Genomic DNA, 14225 nt, shown 5'->3' with positions numbered 1-14225 from the left:
TCAAGAAAATCAGTTCAGCTGTTTTCGAATCTATACGAAACAAACAAATATATAAAATGTTACTCTACTCCCATCTCATATCATCGTGATGGGTGTGCGTGCCCGATGAAAAGTGATTTAGGTGTGGGCGGCCACCTAGATACTTAGTCCCAAATATTTAAAGCAGATTCCTCATCTACTATCAAAAACTTAACATTTAATTCCCGTATTGTGCCGGCAGACCAACATGTCCTGTTTTAGGAAATTTTTTGGAGTGGGCAGTCAACCATTTACTTTGCCCTAAATATTTGTCTATGTCCGACCTTTAAATATCATTCGACACATATACACATGAGTCCGTTTTTGGATGGAACGGCCCTCAGACACTTTGGGGCAAATTTTTTGCGTCAGATTTGTATTCTACTTCCCCCTACTGCCCCAATCGGTAGGCATATCTTGTTCATGGGTTGTTGGAGGATGGTGTGTTATTTCCGATTTCTTTAAATTTTAAATCTGTGCACCCAATTCCGAAATAAAGAGTTTTGAAAATTTAATGTTTGAAGATTATTTCATGCAAATGTTGACCGTGGCTGCGCCTTAAATGGACTATCCACTTAGTCCAATTTTGGCATACTCTTTCCAACACTTCGGCCGGTATCCAACCTAACAAATTGATGCTTCGATGTTGTCTTCCAATGCATTAATTGAAGCGAGCTTGTCTGTATAGATATGAGCTTTAACATAGCCCCACAAAAAAAAAAAACGTTTAAAGGGATTAAATCGCACGATCTAGGCGGCCTATTGACCGGTCCCGAACATAAAATAAAATATTTACTGAACTTGCCTCTCAATAAGTCCATTGTCACGCGTGCTGTGTGGCATGTGCCACAGTCTTGTTGGAACCCCATTTCATGCAAGTCAAGTTCTTGGAATTTGGGCAAAAAAAGTTGGATATCATCTTATGGTAGCGCTCATCATTCACAGTTACGTTACGCTTCGCATCATCTTTGAAGAAGTACGGTCCAATGATGCTACCAGCCCATAAACCGCACCAAACATTGACTTTTTCTGGATGCATTGGTAGCTCTTGCAATGCTTTTTACTGATCTTCAGTCCAAAATCGACAATTCTGCTTATTTACGTACCCATTGAGCCAAAAATGAGCTTCGTCGTAGAACTTTCTTAATAGAGCACTCATTTTGATAATAAAATTCAATAATTTGCAAGCGTTGTTCGCTTGTAAGACGATTCATGGTTAAATTTAAGACCAAACTGAAGATGTTTGACAGTGAAACAAAAGACGAAACATGTTTGAGCTGTCTAAACCTGTGTTGCCAAAAAGTTAATAGCTAAAAAATCACCCTTTATATAGAGAAGAGATGTAACAAATGCTTCAATTGTTGTTTAGAATTTGCTATGGATTCATTCAATAGTTAAAAAATGTTATTTAAATATCAGCAGAAGTACAACACAACCTCACGCATTCCGTGATCGCCCGGATCTATGCCTGCAGGACCGTGTTATGGTCAGACAGTCTAAAACAGAATTCAGTCCCTGGGTTCTTAATGTAGACCGTCAGTCCAAGACTATGCCGCTGGCAGCAGTGACTTGCACTCGATCTAAAGTGTCGTCTTAGCTATCCTATACCTCTTCTTTCCAGGTTTCCTATCGTCGACTCGATTATACTGTGATGGTATAAGCTGCTCCCATCCTCAATCCATTCTCCGATCGCCTTAAGTCTCATAGCCACAGTGGCCGCCTCACATTTAATCTGAATGTCAATGGGTCGGATATCTAGAATAGTCTCCAGAGCCCTAGTGGGCGCGGTCCTCATCGCTCCGCCTAAGCAAAGACAACATGTTCTAGGGAACTTGCTGTATGGTCCTAAAGTTGCACTTTTTCTCCATAACAGTCCACCGAACTACTGAGGCGTAAGTAAGTATTGGTCTAAATACGCTTCTGTAGAGTGACACTTACCATTCAGTTTCCTGGCCAAGATCACTCCTAAGCATTTGACCTTGTCAGTTATCGAAATCGTTTTACTGAGGTAACGTGGTGCGTTCAATTGGCCCAACTTCGTTTTCCTCGTAAACAGGCATATTTCTGTCATTTCGGGGGTACCATTGAGACCCCTGGGTCTTGCCCAGTCGTATGGCATATGCAAGACCCGTTCGGTCCTTTTGCATAGCTGGTTCGGATCCCTACTCTTAAGGAGTATTATCTGCATAGAAAACGGCACTCCTATGGTGGTGACGTGCCCTGCGCCACTTTCTCCCTTATAATTATGTCATGGGTCCCGTAATTTATCCACCTGTTCCTTAGCATATGGTTTATCCAGTCTCTAAGGACCCGGTCCACCCGGTACTGGTCTAAGGATTGGATCCATGTGTCGGTCTGCACATTGTTAAAAGCCCCCTCGATGTCATGCAAAACGCCAATGTGTACATCATGGCATCGAAGGATTCTTCTATTATATGCACAACCTCGTGCAGGGTAGTCTCCAACGCAGTCTTCCCTTGACATAGGCGTGCTGTTTGTATTTGAGCAGTTCGCTGGATGTCCTACTCTTTATCATGGTATTCACAATGGGTTCCATGGATTTGTAGGCCTGTGGGCCTTAGGCTTGTAGGCCTGTGGGTCTTTGGTGTCGCATAACTTGCCGGGCTTGGGTGTAAACACCACCCTTGCCTCCTGCCAGACTTTCGGAGTATATACAAGTGATAGGCACGCTGTGAAAATAATTGCCAGATGAGGCGCCAGATAGTCGGCCTCCTTTTGTAGTAACACCGGAAATATTCCCTCAGGTCCGGGTGAAGTAATTGGTTTGAAGCTTTCATCAAAAGCCTCAACATTTCCTTCGTCGTTTCTGCTCTCACTCCCATGTCGTCTACTAACGTTTCAGTTTGGATATGAGTTTTTGAGAGAAACTTTTTCATCTTTGCGGTCGTTATCGACCTGGTCACAGAAAAGCTTCCAGGAGGCACATTTTGCCGCTTTGGTAATCTTATTGTATTCCTTGAGCTGTGTGTAATACACATCTTAATATACTTCCGATTTTTTACGACGTGCTCTGTTAAAAAGTCAGCGGACCTCTTTCCCAATGTTGCGAATCTCTCTGGTTTTTCAGGGCTTTTCTTGGGCTGATATCATTTCTCGAAGAGGTCAACTATCTTCGAAATGAATGCTCCATGGAGACCCTCCAATCCTGAACCTCATCGACTAGATTTTCCAAACATATTATCACATCTAAACCTATTCCTATTAACAAAGGTAGCGGTGTTACCAACATTAAGTGTTATAAGGTTGTTAGTATTCAAGAATTCTGCCAGGGCTTGGCCCCGCATATTAATGTTGGAGAGTTCGCATCGCACCTAAGCGAGGACGTCGAGTGTGAATATCTTTGCGGACTGTAAAATGGTCATAAGGGCAATAACAACCAGGGAGTTCAGGTCACGAACAGTCTTGGAGTGTTAGAGCTAGATTAACGCCTTCCCTGAGGATGGGTGCCGGGCCATAACACTGTAGGGGGGGAATGAAAGGGCAGACTATTTGGCAGTGAAGGCCAGAAAACTGCAGTTAACAAACTTGGTAAACCTTAAGCCTTACGGATCGACAAAGTCCGATTTAAGTGCGTGGTTGACGGGGAAAATCCTATGGGGTGATCCGGATAATGAGAGGACGAGGCTATTACCGAAAGGAAGTTAGAAGGAGGTCAGTATAGCTATTGGGGTCATAACGGGACACATGGGACTACGAGCTCACTTATGCAAAATCGGTGCGGCAAGTGATAGCATGTTTAGGGCATGTGAGGAAGCTGATGAGACGTTGGAGCATTTCCTATGTCATTGACCGGCTTTCACAGCTAACAGACACCGGTGGGGACACGATACCAGACATGAACCAACTTAGGGGAGTGGTATGGAAAATAATTTAAGGATTTTGTAAGTAGCACGGGATTCCTAACTTAGATTTTCTTTTTCGGGGTTATTTTTTTATATTAGGAGCGCACAACAAGCTGATTACTGGCTAAGGTGTATGTCTATAGTGGCATGGAGCAGATTAATATCTGCACCCTCTTTTCAACCTAACCTAATATCATCAGGAAAAAGAGTTTGCTGGTATCAGCAGACTAATTTTTCTGGTTGTAGAAACAATCTTTAAATTTACCAAAAACTGAAGGGCTTTATTTCTCTGTAGCAGATATATGCCATTGAGTTTCATTGTTCCTTGGTATATCAATAAAGCCTTTGTTGTGTAAAAAATATTTTTTTCGTTGTGTTGTATTACATCCTTTGTAATTTTTTCTAATACTACTAATTTTCACTTGACATCAAAAGAAACATGCCTCACTGAAATGAGGAAACAAGCAATGGCTATTTAGCATATCAAAGGATATTACAATGATGTTGAAGAAGAAAAAAAGAGTGGAAAATGTAAATAGCATGTAATTTGTTGAGGCCAATTGAGATTGGTGAAAGAAAATATGCTAATTAGGTGGCTAATGGTATCAATAGTAACCACTAGATACGCTTACAAAGAAGAATTTTCAAACAATAACAACCGCAATTAATATTTTAAATAAAGGTAGTGTTTTTAGGTGTATATTTGCCCATATTTAGATCAATAGATGGCTGAAGCAACTTCCACCATATAATAGGTGAAATACTTTAACGTATCTCATATGCAACACCTGGAATCAATATTTGGCTCCATAAAGTGTATGTATTCTTGATTGCCTTCTCGACATGTCTGCCTCCCCGACAGTAAAATTGAATGGTTCTAAACCGTTTATCTGAATATACATAATTACAGCTGCATGTTCAGTACATTTATTACAAAGTCCGATTTCCTTTTATATTGGTTAGGTTAGGTTGAATAGAGGGTGTAGATATTAATCCGCCCCATGCCACTATGGTCATACACCTAAGCCAGTAATCGGCTTTTTGTGTGCTCTAAAAACTATAAAGAAATCTCTAAAAAGAAAATTTTATGTGAGGAATTCCGTGCTGCTTACAAAATCCTTAATTGTTTTCAATGCGACTCTCCCCTAAGTTGGTTCATGACTGATATTGTGTCCCCACCTAAGTACCGGTATCTGTTGGACGCGAAAGCCGGGCAATGACAAAAGAAATGCTCCAACGTCTCATCATCTTCCCTCATCATCTGCCCTACACATGCTATCACTTGCAGCAACGATTTTACATAAGTGAGCTCGTAGTCCTATGCGTCCCTTTATGATACCAATAGCTATACTGACCTCCTTCTTGCTTCCTTTCAGTAATAGCCTCGCCCACTCACGATCTGGATCCCCCCATAGGATTTTCGCCGTCCTACCGACCGTTTCCCTGTTCCACAATGTTGCATGCGCATTCGTCGCCCACTCCCTTAAATCCGAAAGGCTTCAGGTTAACCAAGTTTATTGACCGCAGTCCTCTGGCCTTCACCGCCAAATCGTCTGCCCTTTCATTTCCCCTTACTCCGTTATGACCCGGCAACCAAATGATGCGGATTTTTCCATCCTCAGAGAAGGCGTTAATCTCCTTCTTACACTGCAAGACTGTTCGTGATCTTACCGTACTCCCTTAAATCGGACTGCGTCGACCCGAAAGGCTTCGGGTTAACCAAGTTTATTGACGGCAGTCCTCTGGCCTTCACCGCCAAATCGTCTGCCCTTTCATTTCCCCTTACTTCGTTATGACCCGGCAACCAAATGCTGCGGATTTTCCCATCCTCAGAGAAGGCGTTAATCTCCTTCTTACAGTGCAAGACTGTTCGTGACCTTACCGTACTGGTTATTATTGTCCTTATGGCAATTTTACTGTCGGTAAAGATGTTCAGACTCGACGTCTTCGCGTTAGCACCATACCACTTCACGCATTCCGTGATCGCCCGCCTGCAGGACCATATTATGGTCAGGCAGTCTAAAACATATGTCAGTCGCTGGGTTTTCAATGTAAACCCCAAGGCCCACTCTGTCCTCTAGCTTTGATCCATCCGTGTAACATGATCTTCCAGATGGCAATACTAGGGTTCCGTCAATCCAAGACTGTGCCGATGGTAGCAGTGCCTCGCACTTTACCGATCGGAAACCTCTCCACTTCCTTCCAGGTTTCCTATCGTCGCCTCGATTATACTGCGATGGTATGAGCTGCTCCCATTCTCAATCCATTCTCCCATCGCCTTAAGTCTCATAGCCGTAGTGGCTGCCTCAAACTTAATCTGTATGTCAATGGGTCGGATATCTAGAATAGTCTCCAGTGCCCTAGTGGGCGTGGTCCTCATCGCTCCGCCTATGCCAAGACAACATCCTTATGTTGCACTTTTTCTCCATAGCAGTCCACTAAACTACTGAGGCGTAAGAAAGTATTGGTCTTCTCACGCTCCTGTAGAGCCAGTGCACTATCCTAGGATTCAGGCCCCATTTCGAGCCTACGGCCCGTCTACATAGTGTCCAACATCTGTGATCCTTCTCAGTACGCTCCTGAATGTGAAACTTCCAATTCAGTTTCCTACCTAAGTATTTGACCTCGTCAGATATCGAAATCGTCTTATTGAGGAAACGTGGTGCGTTAAACTCGCCTACCTTCGTCTTCCTCGTGCATAGACAGATTTCAGTCTTCTCTGGGTTAACATTGAAACCCCTAGGTCTAGCCCAGTCATATGCTATCTGCAAGACCTTTTCGGCACTTCTGTATAGCTAGTTCGGATCCTTACCTCTTAGAGGTATTATAACATCGTCTGCGTAGCAGACGGGTTCAAATCCCTCTCAGTCAGCATCCGTAATAGGTCATTTGGCATCAAAGGATTCTTCTATTTTATGCAAAACCTCGTGCAGGCCAGTCTCCACCGACCTTCCCTTGCTGTTTGTATTTGAGAAGTTCGCTGGATGTCATACTCTTTATCATGGTGTCCACAATACGTTCCATGGTTTTGAGCAGAAAGGACGTAAGGCTTATGGGTCTGTAGGTCTTTGGTGTCGCATAACTTGCCTTGCCGGGCTTGGGTATACACACCACCCTTGCCTCCTGCCAGGCTTTCAAAGTATAGGAAAGTTCTAGGGACGCTGTGAAAATTTTGGCCATACGAGGCACCAGATAGTCTGCCTCCTTTTGTAGTAATGTCGGAAATATTCCCTCGGGTCCGGGTGACTTAAATGGTTTGAAGCTCCTCAAGGATTCCTTCACCATAAATTTCGTTATTATAAATCTTCGATCAACATCATTATTCCAAGATTCCGGTGTCTCCGTGAGTCCCTTCGTATCCTGTGGGAAATGGATTTTCATTAAAAGCCTCAATATGTCCTCCGTTGTCTCTGCTCTCACTCCCATATCATCTACTAAAGTTTCAGTTTGGACATGGGTTTTTGAGAGAAACTTTTTTATCTTGGCGGCGTCATTAGCACTAAAGCTTACAGGTGGCACGTTTTGCCGCTCTGATAATCTTATTGTATTCCTTGAGCCGTGCGTAATACACATCCCAATAAATTTCCGCTTTTTTACGACGTGCTCTGTTAAAAAGTCTGCGGACCTCTTTCCCAATATTGCGAATCTGCCCGGTCATCCAGGGTTTTTCTTGGGCTGATTTCCTTTCCCGAGGAGGACAACTATCTTCGAAGGATCCGACCAGTGCAGTCGTAATTCTGTTGACATTCTCGTCAATTCCTTCCTTTTATATACAGTCATTTTCGTAATGGTTAGGCTAGGTGTGTTACAGAGATCACAAATGTAAAAATTCTATGGACCAATTTGTTTTGGCCCATGCTCTAATCCGAGTTTTTTTTAACAATTTTCTATTTTTCAAACTCACCTTATTGGAATGTAAATATGTCAGCGCTGGCAATCGGCCCTTCGAGCGGAATCTTGAACTGCCAATTAACATGGCCGTGTTGGCCCCTTGCGGAACATATATCTGTCTGGGATAAGTATCGCACAGCTCATAATTTGTATTTAAACTGCATAAAGTCCAGGTGTCATTTGGAACGCGCATACGCTTAAATTCACTTTCTAACTTGAAATATTCCCAACCGCTATTTTTGGGAAAATCATCTTTGGCGGGTTGATAATTGAAGCAATACAATTTGTTGATAGATACTGCAATGAAAAGAGAAAGGAAGGGAAGAGATAAGTTATTCAAATGCTAAGATATAATGTCATTACGACGATTGGCATCGTAATGTAAAGCGGACGAGCTTGCGAGATGAGGAACTGACCTATACATTCCAGGAATACTGGAATCTGTAGGTATGCCTCTAGCAGCACGAAAGCTATGTTTTCAGAACCAGGCCCGTGGGACAACGAATGATAGATGGTCTCAAAGAGGTGGCTGTGAGCATTCCAAAACTGTGTGGCCTAATCTAGGCTTGAAGAGGTCTACTGCCTTGCTGTCATTGGCTAGAACAGACGTCTAAGTCATTATGTCCGTCATGACAGGTCACTGTCTTATCGGCAAACATGCTGGCAGACTGAAGGTTGCCAGCAACGACTTTTGCAGAATAACTGAGGGCATCGAAGAAGAAGAGACTATAGAACACCCTCTGTGTGTGTGTGTCCCGCACTAGCAGTCAGAAGGGGTTCCACTTTAGGTTCTCATTTCTTTGAGAACCTGTCTGATTTAGCGGATGTGAACATTCGCAAGTTATTGGGCTTTTTAAAGCGATGTGGATGGTTCAACGGTAGGCATTAGAAGGCATCTTCCTTCTTCTGTTTCTGTAGTATCATTATGGACGAAAACGTCAAAGTGAGTCTGATGGCAGACTGCCACTTAAACCTAACCTAACCTACTTGTTCATCACTCAATATCTTCTTTTTATACCCTCCACCATAGGATGGGGGTATAATAATTTCGTCATTCTGTTTGTAACTACTCGAAATATTTGTCTGAGACCCCATAAAGTATATATATTCTTGATCAGCGTAAAAATCTAAGACGATCTAGACATGTCCGTCCGTCTGTCTGTTGAAATCACGCTACAGTCTTCAAAAATAGAGATATTGAGCTGAAACATTGGACAGATTCTTTTTTTGTCCATAAGCAGGTTAAGTTCGAAGATGGGCTATATCGGACTATATCTTGATATAGCTCCCATATAGACCGATCCGCCGATTTAGGGTCTTAAGCCCATTAAAACCTCATTTATTATCCGATTTTGCTGAAATTTGGGACAGTGAGTTGTGTTAGGCCCTCGACATCCTTTGTTAATGTGGCTCAGATCGGTTCAGATTTGGATATAGCTGCCATATAGACCGATCCTCCGATTTAGGGTCGTAGACCCATTAAAACCTCATTTATTATACGATTTTGCTGAAATTTGGAACAGTTAGTTGTGTTAGGCCCTTCGACATTCTTTGTCAATTTGGCTAAGATCGGTTCAGATTTGGATATAGCTGCCATATAGACCGATCCTCTGATTTAGGGTCTTAGGCCCATAAAAGGCGCATTTATTGTCCGATGTCGCCGAAATTTGAGACAGTGAGTTGTCTTAGGCCCCTCGACATTATTTGTCAATGTGGCTCAGATCGGTTCAGATTTGGATATAGCTGCCATATAGACCGATACTCAGATTTAGGGTCTTAGGCCCATAAAAGGCGCATTTATTATCCGATGTCGCCGAAATTTGGGAATGTGAGTTAGGTTAAGTCCTTTGACATACTTCTGCATTATGGCACAGATCGGTACAGATTTGGATATAGCTGCCATATAGACCGAACTCTGAGTTTTAGGTTTTGAGGCCATAAAAAGCGCATTTATTGTCCGATGTCGCCGCAATTTGGGACAGAGTTGTGTTAGGCTTTTCGACATCCTTTTTCAATATCATTCAGATCGGTCCAGATTTGGACAATGCTGCCATATAGACCGATCTCTTGATTTAACGTTTTGGGCCCATAAAGGGCGCATTTATTGTCCGATGTTGCCGAAATTTTGGACAGAGAGTTAAGTTAAACCCCTCCACTTGTTTCTGCAATTTGGTCAAGATCAATCAAGGTCTGCATAAAGCTGCTATATAGACCGATATCTCGATTTAAAGTCTTGGCGCCAAAAAAGGCGCATTTATAATCCGATTTAACTGAAATTTAACACTGCTATGGGACATAAGGTGTGCAAATTTCACCGGATTTTGATGAAAGGTGGTTATATATATATACCCGAGGTGGTGGGTATCCAAAGTTCGGCCCGGCCGAACTTAATGCCTTTTTACTTGTTATAACTTACCAGGTTGATAGAGCTTTAACAAGGATGTATAGACATCATGGCATTCCGAGTCTTTGGGTACAACAAAGGTAACCGATAGGAATGTCTTACAGCGTATTAGTAGTGGAGATCCTGTGGTGGTTAGTGGTAATTTTTCTATGTTTGCAATGTGCATATGGAGAATCTGTAAAGAGAAAGAGAAAAACAACAACCAGATTAATAAAAATTTATTCCTGAAGAAGTTGGAAAATACCAACGAAACGTCGGATAGAAAAATTAAATATATAACATTGATATAACAAATGACCGTATAGCCCAATAAGACAAAGTCTTAAACGCAAGCATAGAAATTCAAAGGTCGAAAACCCAATGAAAAAAACAAACCACAAGTTTTTAGATTTGCATAACTAATTATTATATGAAAGTCTTTCATTAAGATTTCGTAGTAGAACCGATGTTATCAAGATCTCTGCAAGTTACTATTGCTTTTACTTAACATTAAGTTGCATATTTAGTGGGTTATTAGATTTTATTAGCTACCAAAGTGAATCTAATCAACATTATGTGGCCAACATTAAATGCATCCTGTGGCAATGCGGAACCTGAAAGCACATCCTTGCAGAGATGCGAACGACCTCATTTTACGATGAGACGCACCTCTAATGGAAGTGCAAACATACAACGATGTCCATATATCATCAAATAAATTAAACGCTATAAAAATACGCAAACAGCCAAGACCATAAAGGTCGTTCTTTACTTTTCAGTATTAAACCTGTCAATAGTATGTGCGTGTGTGTGTGTAAAACGCAGAGAATAAGATATGACTGTAAAGAGTAATGTCCCAATCATGAATAAGACTTCTTAAATAAAATTGTAATGGAACACTAAAACCAAAGACACTTTCGATTCTATGGAAATAAGCTCTTTAAAAATGAGGTTTTTTGCAGTTGCCAGAGAAATGGCATTATGTGGCATCATAACATTGATGTATAACCTGAGTTGTGGCATATCTTTATAGCCGATGACATATGCCAACTATTTGGCATGCAAAGATGAGGTAGTGTCAGTGTTGTCCTCAGGAACTAAACAAAGTATCATGGTCAGAAGCTACTGCAGGCGAATCGTCTTTACATACAATAAGCCAAATTGAAGGATTTGGGTCTAAATTAATGAAATCGATCATTAAGTTCATCTAGAAAGAGAAATTAAATGAAAATTGTGAAATAAATATGATCTTCGCCCTAACAGGTAAAAAAAAATTGAGAACGAAAATAAAACAGTAAAATAAACAATGAACAGACCCGCAATATTCATTCAAAGTATGGCCAAATCGCTTCATAAACTGATATACATAGTCCCTATATGAAGCGATCCTCCTAATTTACCTCTAGAGTTTTTTGAGGTCGTAATTCTTTACCGATTTGGCTGAAATTTTGCAGAATGGTTTTTTGTGACAACATCTAAATCAAGTATAATCCGAATCTCTCCATAAAATGATGGAGGCCACCGTACCATAGGGCTTAGCATGTCCGCTTTTGACGCTGAACGTCTGGGTTTGCATTCTGGCGGGAAGAAAACCCGAAAAAAGTTTCAGCGGTGGTTATCAAAAGGTATAGAAGCATCTCTTTACTTTAATTGGCTTGATAGAATATTTGTTCCACTAGCCGAACGTAGAATAGCGTTCTAAGCGCCTCGATCTTCTGCGCTCATTCTAAAATCTCTGAAACCAAGGTGTCGAGGTGTCTCCCACAACTTGATCTTTCCATCGGGCTTTTGGTCTTCCCGGTTTGCGTGTACCACCTTGTTTGCCTTCAAAAGACTTCTTTGCTGGAGCTTCTTCATCCATTCTGACAACATGACCTAGTCAACGCAACCGTTGTATTTTGATGCGTGCAACTATGCTATCGTCGTCACACAGCTGGTGGTTCATACGTCGCCTATATTCTCCATTAACACAAACTGGTCCATATATTTTACGAAGAATCTTTCTCTCAAATACTCCAAGCACTGCCTCATCTGCTTTCACAAGTACCCATGCTTCAGAACCATATAACAGCACGGGTAGTATCTGTGTTTTGTATAGTGCAATCTTCGTCTGTTGAAAGGTGGCCTTGTTTCAAAACTGCTTACTTAGTCCAAAGTAGCATCTGTTTGCCAGTATTATTCTCCGCTTAATCTCAAAACTGGTGTCATTCGTTTTGGTTACGGCGGTGCCGAGGTCGACAAAGTTACTGACAATCTCAAAGTTCTGGTTGCCAACTTTCTCCATTTTCTTTATCTGGTCGGTTGTGCAGGGCTTTTTGGGAGTTGAAACCATCCATTTCGTCTTATCTCCATTTACTGCCAGACCCATTTTCACTGACTCTCTATCGATTCCTTCAAAGGCTGCAGTTACTACTTCCGGTGACCGACCTATGATATCGATATCGTCGGCATAGGCGAGTAGCATGTGCTCTGTTGTGATTAGTGTGTCATATCTATTTCCGTATGCATCTCGTATAATCTTCTCCAGCAGGATATTAAAGAGATAACACGATAGGCTGTGTCCTTGTCTGAAACCTCGTTTGGTATTAAATGGTTCGGAGAGATTTTTTCCTATTCTTACTGAGGAACGCGTATCAGCAAGTGTCATCCTGCAGAGTCTTATTAATTTTGTAGGGATACCAAACTCAGACATGGCTTGAAAAGCGGCTTACCATCTCTTTGTCAACAAAGAGATGGTAAGTGGTGATTTCTCCTTCTCGGGTCTTTTCCAGGATTTGGCGCAGTGGGAATATCTGGTCTAGGTTGGATTTACTAGGTCTAAAGCCGCATTGATAGGGCCCAATTATCTCATTGACTTTAGGTTTTAATCTTTCATACAGTACGCTCGAGAGTATCTTGTAAGCGATGGGGAGGAGACTTATTCCTCTGTGGTTGGAACATTGCGTCTTGTCTCCTTTCTTGTGTACGGGACATATTGTAGTATGCTGAGGTTCCAATCATCGGGTATGCGTTCTTCTAGCGCAGATTGCGCAGATAAGCTGATGCATGCGCCTTATCAGCGTGTCGCCTCCGATCTTAAATAGTTCAGCGGATAACCCGTCGGCTCCTGCTGCCTTGTTGTTCTTTAGTCGGGTCACTGCTACTTGGACCTCATTCTGACTAGGAGGTAAAAATTCTATACCATCATCAGGAGTTAGTTGCCGCCGCCAACGTTGGACACTAGCAGTTGGGTAAAATGTTCTGTCCATATCCTCAGCATGTTATCTGTGGCAGTTACCACATTTCCCTCTTCGTCTCTGCAGGAGGATGTGCCTGCACCAAAGCCATCGGTTTGGTGTTTAATTCTTTGCTGGAATTTCTGGACTTCATTCTGACTTCTGTAAATCCCAATACGCTTATACTCAAGTCTTCCCATTTTCCTTTTTTTTTTTCTGCGGAATAGACGTTTCTCCTCTCTGCTTTTCTCCCGATACCTCTCCTTCATCTGGCGCGTTGCTACTGATTGCAGGGTTGCTCTATATGCCGCATTCTTGGCTTCAGTAGCATCTCGACACTCTTGGTCGACCCATGGGTTTTTTGGAGGAGGCTTCCGGTATCCAAGTACGGATTTCGCGGCATTTTCCATGGAGTGGGCAATAGTTTGCCACTGCGCCATTATATCATCGGAACAGGGAGTGCTTTCATCAATCAGTTGGGTCGTTCAAGTGGAGTATGCCGCTGCCATTTGTTGTGTCTGCAGCTTTTCAATGTCCAGCTTCCGTGCAGTGTCCGATCGTACCTTCCTCGCCATGTTCAAACGGGTGCGAGCCTTTGCTGCAACAAGGTAATGATCCGAAGCTATATTCGCTCCACGGATCGATCGTACATCTAACACGCTGGATGAATGCCTTCCATCTATCACAACGTGATCAATTTGGTTTCTCGTGTTTTGATCGGGTGACAGCCATGTGGCTTTGTGGATATTTTTATGTTTAAATCTGCTGTTTGTTTTTTGGCGCGGCGAAATCTATCAGCCTCAACCCATTACTGAACGTTATCTCGTGGAGGCTAAACTTTCCGACTGTTGGACC

General features: G+C 42.2%; 1 protein-coding gene across 3 annotated transcripts in view; it reads right to left on the bottom strand.

Moving 5' to 3' along the window:
* LOC106085444 (myotubularin-related protein 6) overlaps positions 1-14225 on the bottom strand; it is a 139163-nt gene that overhangs the window by 22150 nt on the left and 102788 nt on the right. For all 3 annotated transcript variants that reach the window (XM_013249699.2, XM_059369025.1, XM_013249697.2), the window contains 2 exons: positions 10189-10351; positions 7786-8069 (listed from right to left, as the gene is read on the bottom strand). In XM_013249699.2, the coding sequence (XP_013105153.1) occupies positions 7786-8069; positions 10189-10351 (447 nt within the window). The remainder of the gene's footprint in view (positions 1-7785; positions 8070-10188; positions 10352-14225) is intronic.

The sequence above is a fragment of the Stomoxys calcitrans genome, chromosome 5 (genome assembly GCF_963082655.1).
Source record: "Stomoxys calcitrans chromosome 5, idStoCalc2.1, whole genome shotgun sequence".
In the NCBI taxonomy this organism is placed as follows: Eukaryota; Metazoa; Arthropoda; class Insecta; order Diptera; family Muscidae; genus Stomoxys; species Stomoxys calcitrans.
The sequence above is the reverse complement of the archived record's forward strand: the minus strand, read 5'-3'. Positions and strand labels throughout refer to the sequence as shown.